General features: G+C 34.3%; 1 protein-coding gene across 1 annotated transcript; it reads right to left on the reverse strand.

Annotated features, from left to right (window-relative positions):
• Window positions 1-290: 290 nt before the first annotated feature.
• LOC145640861 (ABC transporter B family member 13-like) lies at window positions 291-6643 on the reverse strand. The gene is made up of 10 exons (XM_081692096.1): window positions 6320-6643; window positions 5560-5614; window positions 5280-5455; window positions 5007-5207; window positions 4641-4900; window positions 4242-4555; window positions 3931-4154; window positions 2957-3764; window positions 2380-2621; window positions 291-1848 (listed from the first exon to the last, which is right to left on the reverse strand). The coding sequence occupies exons 1-10, from the start codon at window positions 6578-6580 to the stop codon at window positions 625-627; spliced, it is 3765 nt and encodes a 1254-aa protein (XP_081548222.1). The 5' UTR covers window positions 6581-6643; the 3' UTR covers window positions 291-624.
• Between the last annotated feature and the right edge of the window lie 6570 nt (window positions 6644-13213).

Consider the following 13213-nt stretch of genomic DNA (forward strand, 5'->3'; position numbering starts at 1 on the left):
GTACTAGACCCCTTTCCATAGACGAGCTTTGGAAGCGATGAAGTGTAGTTGGTGATGTTGCCGGGCCAGTGTCTACTGCCTAGATGTATGTCTGTAAACACTCTTCCCCCTAAAACAAAAAATGTCTAAGTTGATTTTTCTTGGTAAATAAAAAGCTCTGTAATTTTATTCATCCAACATTTTTCTTTCTTGTGCAGATATGCCACAGTAGTGCATTAATCAGCACAATTACTAAGGCAACATAGCATGAGCTTAGAACATGACAATACGAAATGTACAGTATGTTTTTTTTAAAGGTAATTATCATTGCACAACATGACAACATATACATTTAAGTTCAACATTATTCTGTAGCTCACCTGTTTTTGTACAAAACAAATTTATAATAAGGAATTTCTGACAAAATAAGGAACTCTTAACAGATTTTTTTTAGTTTGTTTTGATAGTCCTTGAACATTTCATGGTTGAATAGAAGTGACTTTCTTCCTTTTATTTGACTTACTTTTTATTCTCATTTCAGTATGAGGTCCATCTGGTGGGATGACTTTTAGTGCCCAAGAATGTGGAAAACTTTCGGTCACAGTTGAGGGATACTCGATTCAAAAGGTAACATTGACTAAATTCTTAATCTACAGAAGGATTGGATTTTCTCTGTTGTAAATCAACCAATTGAGCATAGATACCTCCATGAATGCTAACAAGCTCTTCATGGCTTCCAAGTTCACATACTTTTCCTTGGCTCATGACTGCGATATTATCTGCATCACGTATAGTTGAGAGTCTGTGAGCCACTATAATTGTAGTTCGACCTTGCATGAGTTTTTCAAGGGCATCCTGGACGAGCTTTTCTGATGAAGTGTCAAGCGCGCTTGTTGCTTCATCTAAAAGCAGGATGGATGGATCTTTTAGTATTGCCCGAGCAATTGCCACCCTTTGTTTCTGACCCCCTGATAACTGGGACCCTTTTTCTCCCACTCGAGTATCATATCCATCTGGCATTCTGCTTATAAACCCATGAGCGTTTGCTGCTTTGGCAGCCTTCATTATTTCGATTTCTGTTGCCTCCTCATTACCATAGCGTATATTCTCATATATTGTGGTGGAGAACAATGCTGGCTCTTGCTGTACTAATCCTATCATACGCCGGAGAGACTTCAGATTCAAGTTTCTGATGTCAATCCCGTCTATCAAAATTGAGCCAGAAGATGGATCATAGAATCTCATCACAAGGGATACCAAGGTGCTCTTTCCTGATCCACTCTGACCCACAACTGCTATACTCTTTCCTGCAGGAACCTTTAGGCTGAAGTTGTTGAGAACAAGTATTTCAGGTCTTGTTGGGTACTTAAAACTGACATTTCTGAATTCTATATCTCCTCTAATCTCTGTTACCTTAGTTGATTTGGGATCATCAGAGTCGATAGCTGTTTTCCTTTTGAGGATGAGAAATATTGATCCTAGTACATCCGATCCCTTCATTATTACGGGTGTAAGAGCAAGTGCTTCAGCTATTGAAAAGGCCGCAGTAATTAAGACCATGAAGGACTTTATAATTTCACCAAAGTTGCTTTCTCCATGTTTTAGCAGAACAGAAGCATACCAAAGGGTTAACCCATATGAACTGAATGTAAGGAGTAATGATGTGCCGTACCCTAAACCTGATATGTGGCCTCGTAGAACAGCTTGTTTATTTGGCTTGTTCAAGTGCATAGAAAATTGCTTTGAGATTTGCTCTTCAACTCCAAATGCAGCAACTGTTCTGATGTTTGAGATCGCTTCTCCAGCCAAAGCATTAGCGCGATAGTACTCTTTAGAGTAATCCCCACCAAAGCCTTTCAGGAAATATTGCTGCACAAATGTAAAACAAAAAACTGAATGTCAGAGGGAAAGGAAGTTGACAGAATGAAAACTTGGGCAATGCTATGTAATAATCCATGTGTCTGAGTGCCATCCAAGTTAACTTCAACCAAAATATGCTGTTCCATCTCGAAGTTAACATTCAAATATGGTGATTTTATGCTTATTTTTAGAAATGTTTAAAGCGCGTACTTTGCTAGATTTGTCTCTGTACTTCTTCTCTAAAGTTAGTTTCAAACTCATTTACAGTACTTTTCTTTTTCTCTCTACATTTCCCAGCCTTAATATACGTACCCCATACTAATAAACTCAGTTGGGACAGACAGGGACGAATGGACTATATAAACTTAGAGGTGAAACAGATGGCTCAATTCCATCTTGGTTGTACCTAAAACATCACATTTCTAGCAGCTCTGAAAACCCACATTAGGTTCCTCAATTCTACCTGGTGCTCAAATGCATATGACTTAAACACATAAATTGTAACTCTTGTTTTGATGAGTTCATCAAAACATCTCTAACCTCGGCTATGGAGGAGGCAATCATCAGGGGAAACATGGCAACAGTGACAGCTGCAAGGCGCCAGCTTAACTTGAATGCAATGAGAAATGATGCTGCAATGAGTGACATATTCTGCACAATTGTTGATAGTCGATCAACAAGAGTTGTCCTAACAAGTGTTGCATCGGCTGCTAGCTTTGATGTCAATGAACCAACACTATTTTCTTCTATGTCAAACCACCCAATTTCATTTGACAACATAGCTGCCATGAAGAGAAAAAGGAAGAAACATAATCAATAACATAAATGAATCATATGACATAATTATAATACTCCCTTTGTCTCATACCTAAGTTAACATATACTTTATTGTATCGGAATGTCTCAAAATTTATTAGACATATTATTTTTTATTAGAATTATTACCTTACTTTTCCTCTTATTTGGGACCCACACCCACCCTAATTTTTTTTCCCCTTTCAACCCCCCCTCCCCTTCCCCTCCCCCAAAACTCTATTCTTCATGCCTATGCAATGTTAACTTAGCCTGAGCGAGAGGGAGTAGTATGAGTTCTAGACTCCTAGTTGTAAAACTGAACCTGAAAACATCAGCTTGCGAATACGAGTGGTGACTCGTTCTCCCATTAAAGTATAGAAGTAGTGCTGCATTAGATATATCGGAATAGTAATGAGTGCAACCCCAAGGAAAGCAAATGAAGTTATTCGAACTTCATGCTTGATCTTGGAGTCATCATTAGAATAGAAGGCCGTTAACATATATGAGATACCAAAGGCAAATAAAGGAGCTTGAATTCCGACCAAAGCGGCCCCAACAGACCCAAGAACTGCATTGGGAAACTCTGAAGCATTTAACTTAATAAGCTCCTTAATGGATGGCTTAGGATATGTAATGATTGGATCTTCATTGTAATTACTTAGTTCCTGCTCTCTAGCAGAAGTTGATTTTGGGTCTTCCATTGATTTTGGGTCTTCCAAGGGATGAACGTTCTTGTTGTACTCAGAATAGCTCAAGGTTTGTGAACTTTGCTCATTGATTTTTTCGGTTTTATCCAAGTTGTTTTCTGAAACTTGTAGTCTGGCTAATGCTGCATACTCTCCCCCTTTTGAGATTAATTGTTCGTGAGTTCCTAATTCAACTACACTTCCATTCTTGAGAACAATAATTTGATCAACATCTCGAATAGTGGATAATCTATGAGCAACTACAATTGTTGTTCGTTCTGACATGATCTCCTCTAGTGCTTTCTGAACAACATGCTCTGACTCAGAATCAAGAGCACTTGTGGCTTCATCCAGGAGTAATATCTTTGGATTTCGTATCACAGCTCTTGCTATAGCGATTCGTTGTTTTTGTCCACCAGAAAGTTGAGTTCCTCCTTGTCCCACCTGAAAGCGATAAGTATTATAGCTGTAAATACATATGCATCCTATGGCATGAACTATGAAGCCCGAACTCATATTCATGGTGTCTGATAGACTGATATGCTTTCAAGTTCCAAATACTGAAGTATGTATAGCAAAAACAAAGTAATCAGATCTGAGTGATTCCTACCTGAGTATGATAACCATCAGGTAAAGACTGGATAAAAGAATGTGCATTTGCAGCTTTGGCAGCTTCCACAACTTGCTGGATACCGGCTTCTTCTTTACCATATAATATGTTCTCTGCTATGGTTGCAGCGAACAATACTGGTTCTTGATTAACCAATCCCATCTGTTCTCTCAACCATTTTAGCTGCAGACTTTGTACATCATGCCCATCCAACAGTATATGTCCTGGTATTAATTGTCATATTAAACATAAAAAGGCCTAGCTTGATGTTCACAGTTTAATCAAGTAATATAGTAACTTCAATTTAATACCTGAGGAAGGGTCATAGAAGCGTTGAACCAAGGAAATAATTGTGCTTTTTCCTGAGCCACTAGGACCTACGACAGCAAAACTCTTTCCAGCTGAAACTGAGAAACTCAGACCTTCAAAGATCATTTTAGACCGTGAAGGGTAAGAAAAGCAGACCTCACGGAACTCAATTTCCCCAACAATCTTCGGTAATGTAATTCCAGAAGCAAATCTTTTAGAGGAGCTACTATCAGTTTTAATCATGTTAATTATATTTGCAGCAGCAGCCTGAGCTTTAGCTACAGCAGCGATACTTGGAGCAGCTTGACCAAGTGCACTGCAAAAGCCAACAATTAATTCTGTTCAGAAGAGGCATGGTTAACAAGTATATACTACATTTTTGCCTGTCAACAAAGACTTACAATCCACTGAAGATGATGTTCAGAATTGTTGTAAAGGCTTTGCCTCCATTAGTTTGACGATGTCTGATAAGTATGCTGGCATACCATAGAAGTAAAGACCATGTACATAACAGAAGTCCATAAGTGAATCCAATACCAAGACCTTTTGCAAGTCCACTCTTCTTCCCGAAATCAAGTGCTTTCTGAAGTGATCTAGAGTATTGTTCCACTGCTCTTGTTTCTCCCACAAATGAATGAACTGTACGAACTTGTGAAAACACCTGATCCATTATAGACAAAAAAGAACAGGAGCTTTTTTTTTAAAAAAAAAATAATAAAATAAATCTAACGTAAATGCAGCAGTTTGAGAAGTTGCAGGAAACTTGCCTCTTCAGCAACCTTGCCAGATTCAGCATAAGCTGCTTCTGCCTTTTGTGATAAAGTAGACATAATGACAGTGTAAACTCCTCCAGCAATAGCAAGTAAAGGAACAGCAGCCAAGGTGAGAAGTGCAAGCTTCCATACTGACAAGGAGCCTACTATGAAACCCACAACAAATTGAGAAAGGTAGCGCAAGCTATGTCCTATCTGCCAGATGAAAGAGTGTAAAAAGGAGGGGAAAAACTCGAAAAGCAGTAGAGGAATCAGAAAAAGACTTACCTTTTCACCTATGGCATCCTGTACTAGTATTGCATCACTAGTAATGTGGAAGACTAAGTTTTTGTTCTGGGCTTCAGTGTCAAAAAAATTTATATCCTGTTTTAGAACAGCCTCAAGATATTTCAAACGCAAGCGCGCTGTTTGTCTTTCTCCTGTTTGCATCCAAAATGCCACTCCTGCACAGGATTACACCAGGAAATTGTCGAGGAAATGAGAGAAATGTCTAGAAATATATATTTAACTACATCATACAAAGCTAAAATAACCAGAAGAAATTTACCTAGCCACGAACTCAAAAACGTTATCAATCCGAGATAAATCATGTACAAAGAAAGCTGCAGATAAGAATAAAAAACAAAGATTGTAAGCAAGGTATAAATCATTAGAGTCATATATCAGTTCTTCAAGATTCCGAAAGACCCAAATATTGTGCACATATATAAGGACAACACTTAGCACAAAATGGATGTCGCCAAACAAACGCTATAACTTAAACTAATGTGTATATATTCTCTTAGCATGCAACATGAAAATAACTGCAAAGTAAACAGGACATTTTTACTCAAATAAGTCTTGCTGTAACAAATACGAGTAACAAATCTTTCTTATCTTAGTGAAACTTCTATTACTCCCAATACAATTCTAAATGCTCTTGACCTTTATGAAAATGACAGCATCATTTTAGTAGCATAAGAATCCAAAGGAACAAATGATTGCATACGAACAACTGAACAAGGCTAGGCAATTCGCATACATCCACATTTATTTATCATGTATAAGATTCATTTTCTTCAACTTAAAGATATAATGTTTCAACTTCATAAAAAATCAAGTAATCATTTAAGTACAGCATAGTTCAAAATAAGATGAAGCGAACAGAGCCTAAAAATTTTGTACATGTCCTCGTGGTTTTGTGGCAGACGAAATATAATAAGGTTTCATGTACATTATTACCAAGCCAAAGACAAACACAAAAAGCAGATAACAGTTTTGCTAAAAATGGAGGGACATCTTAGATATAATAAAGAGTCATCACGTACCTGCGAAACACGGTCAGACATTGTATTAGGATCTGCTCCTAATTTTCCAAGAGAATCAATCATACGGCCGAACAGCACAAAGAAAACAGGTAGCACAGCACCATGAACACAAGCTGCAACGCCACCAAAAAACATCAAGAAGTAGTCCAATGTATCAGCTGCAGCAAATAACCCAAAAAAAGACACTTTTTCTGAGTTAGTTGTTGAACTGTTGGATGGTTCTTGGACATCTTGGTCCATACTTTGAGTTATTTCCTCCATTACCAAAACTAAGTTGCTAAATGTGCAGCAAATTCAGAGAGATAAACTGATGTTTAAAGTAAGGTAGAGCATGTGGATGTCTTTTGCTGGCAATAAATGCACAAGGGTAATACAGTTGGGAAACTATAATGGAAGTAAAAGGGCCTTAGCTTGTGAAATTGGCCTTTTTCATGTTAATTCTAAATACCTATTTACATTCATTTTTAAAGTTGGTTGTACTAATACAGTAATACTGGTTGATACTTTATAGTGTTGGAAGAAGCCAGAAATTCTGATCAGGAGTTAAAGGATCATAAGTTCAAAACACATTGGCAAGTCTTTTTTTTTTCCTTTGTTCATTAAAACAGGACCCATCATTTAAATCTTGACTTACTTGTAACTTGTACGTTCACTTCATTGACTGACTAGATTAATGCGACAGAAGGTAGATGGACTAGTTTGCACAAGATTGGGTACGGACACAAAATGGACACGCACTACTCTACATTATAGGAGGATTTTATTTGAGCACTATTCCACTTATGACGAAGCTGTTGAAACTCTCCTCTCCTCTTCTCTCATCCTCTCTTCCTCTCTCTATGGTTTTCTAATTTTTTGGTTGTTGTTAAAAGAAGAAATTTTAGACTGTTTCCGGCCATTTTCCCTTAATTTTGCTTGTTTAAATAAATCTATATGAGTGGCGTAGATGTTCATCCGTCTCCATGTGATGGAAACGCATGGAGTGTGCCAGTGGCGAAGCCAGGATTTTCCACCGAGGGGGACGGACTAAAGGTGGCGTACATTCTATAAATGGACAAACCTTTTAAACATACAAAAATTGTACGGACTATGCTTAATACTTATAAGTTTTGCAACCCAAAAATCCAAATTTCTTAGTTATACAGTCCAAAAATTGAAAAATAAAAGGCATATTTACAATTACAACTTCACCTTCAAATTTTCTTTTTTTTTTTTTTTTTTTTTTTTGAAAGTGATATACAATCAAAATTATCAAATAATTCATAAATATGATTTCTAATTCACGATAATCCTAACAAATAAACAATTTCTTATTTAAATTTGGTCAATAGCGGATCCATAGGTTCAAAGTTTTTAAACTCGTGACAATTTAATTTATATTGAGATATGACACCTTTACCCGAAATCCCTACTATAACCAATAATTTGGGGTTGTAATGTATGCATTATAAAAAAAAAATGTAAATTACTATGGTAATTTAGAAGTTTAAAAAATGATGTCATTAAGTAGTACTATGTATTACTTCTAATTGAATCTTTGAAGTAAAGAAACACACAAGATAAGAGGAAGAAAAAAAATGTTGGTTAAAGGGATGAACCCATGACCATGGAGACTACTAATAACCCCTAAAACCATTGAACCAAACTCTTTTTCTTATTCTTAAAGTTGTACATAATTTGTTTTAACTTTTTTTTTTTTATTGTAGTGGGGGGACAGCTGTCCCCCCTTGTACCCTCCCTCCGCCCCTGGAGTGTGCTAAACGCAACCCCTTTTTTCCTTATTTTTTCCACCTAAAAAAAAAAAAAAACACTCTTAAACTTAAATTTATTCTTTTACACATGATATTATGTTAAAACAAGATGCTTTTTTTTTTTTTTTTTTTTTTTTTTTAGGAATGTGACTACCTAAATCAATTAGAATTAACATTGAAAATGCAATGAATCATTATTTGACATGGAACGATGGAGTTTAATTATTCGCTTTTAAATTTTTTTTGAGCTCATTTCTGTGCAAGTTGTGTGAAATAGATAGATATTTTTGGACATATTGAACAAAGGCTATTAGAATATTCCACGCACATTGAACATAACAGTCTATTTCCTTCATATTGAGCAAACAAAAGCGTCTTTCTCAAAAATTGAACAAAATAGTCCAATAGCATAGTGTTTGTGCGATGTACGATTTATAATCAATTTATTAATTTTTTGAAAAAAACATTATTAATCTCGTAAGGAAAAAAAACTAACATATATAATTCAATTAGTAATAATGGGCTCCATTTCACTAACAAATTAATATGTCATTTGTATTTATTTTATTTTATTCCCTTTTATTTAATTTTGTATAATGTATTTTTTTAGTTGAAAAATAAATGAAGTATGCTCCACATAACTATATAAGTGAAGTACACTAAATCATTTCCTACCTCCCGTTGATAAAAACTAAAATTTTCTTACCATACCATTCACTTCAGCGGCAATAACTTATGTTTAGTAAAAATAAGTCCAGTTTAGTAAAATTAATTTCAGTTCAATAAAAATAACTTCAGTTCAATAGTTTTCTTAAAGAAGAATTATAATAGAAAATCAGTAAAAATAATTTCAATTCAGAAAAAATAATTTATGTTCAGTAAAATTAATTTAAGTTCAGCAAATATAATTTTGTTTCAGTAAAAATAATTTCAGTTCAACAAAATAAGGTAAAGTAAAAATAATTTCAATTCAGCAAAAATAATTTCTTTTCAGTAAATTAATTTATTCACCATGATTCTGTAAGAGGTGTGAGGTCAAATATCATATAGTGAATGTCGTGTTGAAGAACAATATATTAACCTTTACGTAATATAGATATATGATATCACCTTAAAATGAAAAGTGTAAAGATTGATATGACTATGGCCATGACTATTATTTATATAGATGATAATACAAAAAATATTCTATCTTATTTTATTATTTGAATATTTTAATTTTATTTTAATACTAGGTTAAGTCCCGTGCCATGCACGGTAATATTTAATACTTATCATTAGTTTAACACTATTATCTATACATCTATACATAGTATTTAAAAATCATAACCAATAAACTAAGAAAGACACATGTCCTCATCCATTCTATTACACTTCTCTAACCATAGTGCCACATGTCATCTTACACTATTAATTTTTTATTACACCATTTTTTTTAATTCTTTCATTAAACTTATACTTCATCTTTCATACACACTTCATCTCTTCATCTTCATCTCTCCCCTTTAATTAAACCTTTTCATATATTCTCTCTTTAATTTTAGTCCTTCCACCTTCTTTTTAAGCCTCTTTTTCGATTAAAGTTCCAAAATTTTAATTTCTTTAATCATGTTTTCGATTACATATTATACCCTATAATGACTTATTGATATTTCCTCACTTATCTCTCAATACAATTTTATATGAATAACCCGTGCATTGCATGGGCTAGAAGGCTAGTTTAATTATAAAAAATTATACCATTAAGTCTCACATAACCATTAAGGAGACAATCCTTACCTTCACATAATTAAAACATCTAAATACATATTTCGTCACCCCACCTCCACCTCCCCCGATTCCCAACATTCTCTCTCTACACTTTCCTTTTCTCTCCCATCTCCCTCTTCTCTCGTAACCCTAAAATCAAAAAAAATGGGGATGAGTATTATTAGTAGTAAGTAAGGATGGCAATCTAGTCCGGATCCGACCCTACTCCGCCCCGATCCGAGGTAAAATATCCTCTCCGATTCCGAGAAAAAAGCAATCCGAGTTCGACTCCGTAAAAATAATCCAACTCCGAGTCGGAGGAGGGTTGGAGTCGGATCCTACAAAAAATCCGACTCTGACAAATGTCCGACTTTAACGGATTATCCGACTTCGACTCCAATAGATAGTGGATTTTTGTGTGGGTCATGGTGACATTGGGTGTGGGTTGTAAAGGCCCAAATAGCCCAACATCTCAAAGTATATTGAATGATGAAAAAAAAAAACTCGAAGTCGGGTCGGATCGGAGTCGGAGTCGGAGTCGGATATTGAAGTCGTAGTCGGAGTTGGACTGTCGGAGTCGGATTTAACCTCCGACTTCCTGTCGGGTCGGAGTCAGATTTAGCATAATCCGCTCCTAGTCCGACCCGTTGCCATCCTTAGTAGTAAGAGCTTTGATCATGCCAGCTCTTCAACCCTCAGAATCTCAAAAAACCTCTTCAATGATTCAAGGATTGTATTGCATATTTCCGTTCACATTATTTTAGGAAATTTTGTATCACCCACGACCCAATTTTGGAATCCCTATCCATAAGAAAATTTATTTTAAAATACCACCTACAAAGACACAAAAAAATAAAAAGAAAAAAAATTACCACCCAAACTGATAAATCTAACTTAAAAAAAAAAATAGTTTAAATCCCGTGCAATGGACGGTTATTATTAAATTTTCTAAAGAGTTATTGCATTGAATTTTATAAAAAAACTTAACCTCATAATACTAATTCAAAAATAAATATAACTTAATTTTATATGTAACTCTATCAATGTCAAGATTAGTGACACTTAGACTTGATTAAAAAAAAAAAAGGAGGTCTTTGAAGTTTTTATTTTTTGTAAAAAAATTCTAAGAGGATAGTACCCGCACATGTTGCGTTAGTATTGATACGAATTTTAAGAGTAGAAAATAAAGTGTATATATATCTTAACAAAATTATTTTATTTTTAATTGAATTAAACATTATTGCAAAAGTAACAAAATTGGAAGAAAAAAAAAGTTTATAGTATTATCGAAGACTAAAATAATATATAGCAGTATTGTTTAATAATTACCTCATTTTATTTTTACAAAAATAATACCAAATAAAAGACTACTTATATGTAAAAATATATTATTTGGGTTTATATGGAGAATTATTATTGTTAAGATTTTTAATTGGAAGAAAGATATTTTAAATTATTATAAAATGGTTTCCTTAAAGATTCTGCGTAAAAATGGAAAGTTAAATGGGCGGGAAAATTTTTTAATGAGATTGTGACAAGTGTCACTTTAGGTTCGCTTTTAGTATAGGTTAATGATCCTTAGAATATTTTATTTTTACCGTTTAATGCTACCATTATATTTCTAGAACTTTTTTTTTTTAATTTGAAAAATAATAATTCTAGACTTTACTATAATAGATTCACTGACCATTATCACAACCATCTATTATAGTAACTAATTACATTTTAAGCAAAGAAATATCACTCTATGTTAGTATGCTATCGAGTATTGACAAAGACAAATTCCCAAAATATAATCATAACACTTTCTTTTTATTTGAGAAATGATAATTCTAGACTTTACTACAATAGTTTATGTAATTATTTAGAATAAGATATTTAGAATTTTTTTTTTTTATATGGAAACATCAATGTATAATAAAAAAAAAGGTAAAAAAAAAGACAACGAATCATAAAAAGACATTTGTCAATCTCACATTGAGGTGTTTGTCTTTTAGTATAATATATAGATAGATAGATGTTTTGTAAATATTGAACAAAATACATTTAACAGATAATAATTGGAATCAATAAAACCATACGAGTACTTGATTTCCATTATATCAGATAATCATTGGCACATTGTGAAAATTTCACCATACACCCAGGTGTACCATGAGCATGGTACACTTGGTTATAATACATAATAAGATTATAGTCATAATTATCTTCTCATATCAGCTGCCATGTCATAGTCACAAAGAATAACTCTGCTTTTAATTGTGTTTTGCTATTTTGTCCTTTTCCTATGACGGTTTGTCAGGTTCATTGCACAATTGATTAGCTGTCCTAAGTTTGTTATTAGATTCCTTAAGCTCATGCTATAAGGGTGTGAGCTGTATTCCTTTCCTGCATGCAATCTAATTCCATCTTCTCTCTCTCTAAATTCTCTCTATTATCCTCTACATTGAATCATTGCATAATTGATTCAATTTACTCATCATGGTATCAAAGCAAATCAATGCAGTGTTGGATATCTGATAATATTGAATACTGATTATCTTCTGATCTTCTGAAAAATCTGTATTGTTTTCTTCTCTTCTTCTAATCTATTTTCTGATCTCATTCCTTTTATCTCTCTTATTCTTTCTCCTCTTATTCTTCTTCTATTTCTGCTATGACTGGAGGTCGAATCTCCTTCCAGGACATGTTGAATCCTCTATTCCTACATCCTTCAAATAGTGCTACATCTGTTCAAGTGGAAAAGCTTCAAGGCTCAACTGATTACAGATCATGGTGTAGATCCATGGAGATCAACCTCTCATCAAAACGCAAGCTGGGATTTGTGCTAGGAACGGTGCACAAACCCACTGATGATGAATCAAAGCTGAGCTATGGAATACCTGCAATGACATGGTAATTGCCTGGATTACTAACAATGTTTCACCTAATGTTATGAAATCAATTATGTTTATGACCTCTACTAGAGAAATCTAGATGAATCTAAAGAAACGATTTTCTTTGACTAATGGATCTAGAAAATATAAACTCAGCAAAGAACTCTTTGAAACTAAGCAAGATTCTATGCCTGTAAATGAATATTACACTTGCATGAATGCTATTTGGGAAGAACTTGATTCCATGAATATGCTGCCTGTTATTAATGAACCTACTCCTGAGGTTAGGAATTTGTTAAGTGTAATTGAGACTCAGAGGGAAGAAGCTAAACTGTTTCAATTCTTAAATGGTCTGGATGAAGCATATAACTCTCAGAGAAGCCAGTTGTTGCTTCAGACACCTCTTCCTTCTGTAGAAACAACAGTTGCTGCTCTACAACAGGAAGAAGCTCAGAGAGAAGTGTTGAGCTACAACAAGTGTAGCAATGACACAATGGCTCTTTACAGTAAGACCATTG

Source organism: Chenopodium album, chromosome 7 (assembly GCF_948465745.1).
Source record: "Chenopodium album chromosome 7, dcCheAlbu1.1, whole genome shotgun sequence".
NCBI classification, from domain to species: domain Eukaryota; kingdom Viridiplantae; phylum Streptophyta; class Magnoliopsida; order Caryophyllales; family Amaranthaceae; genus Chenopodium; species Chenopodium album.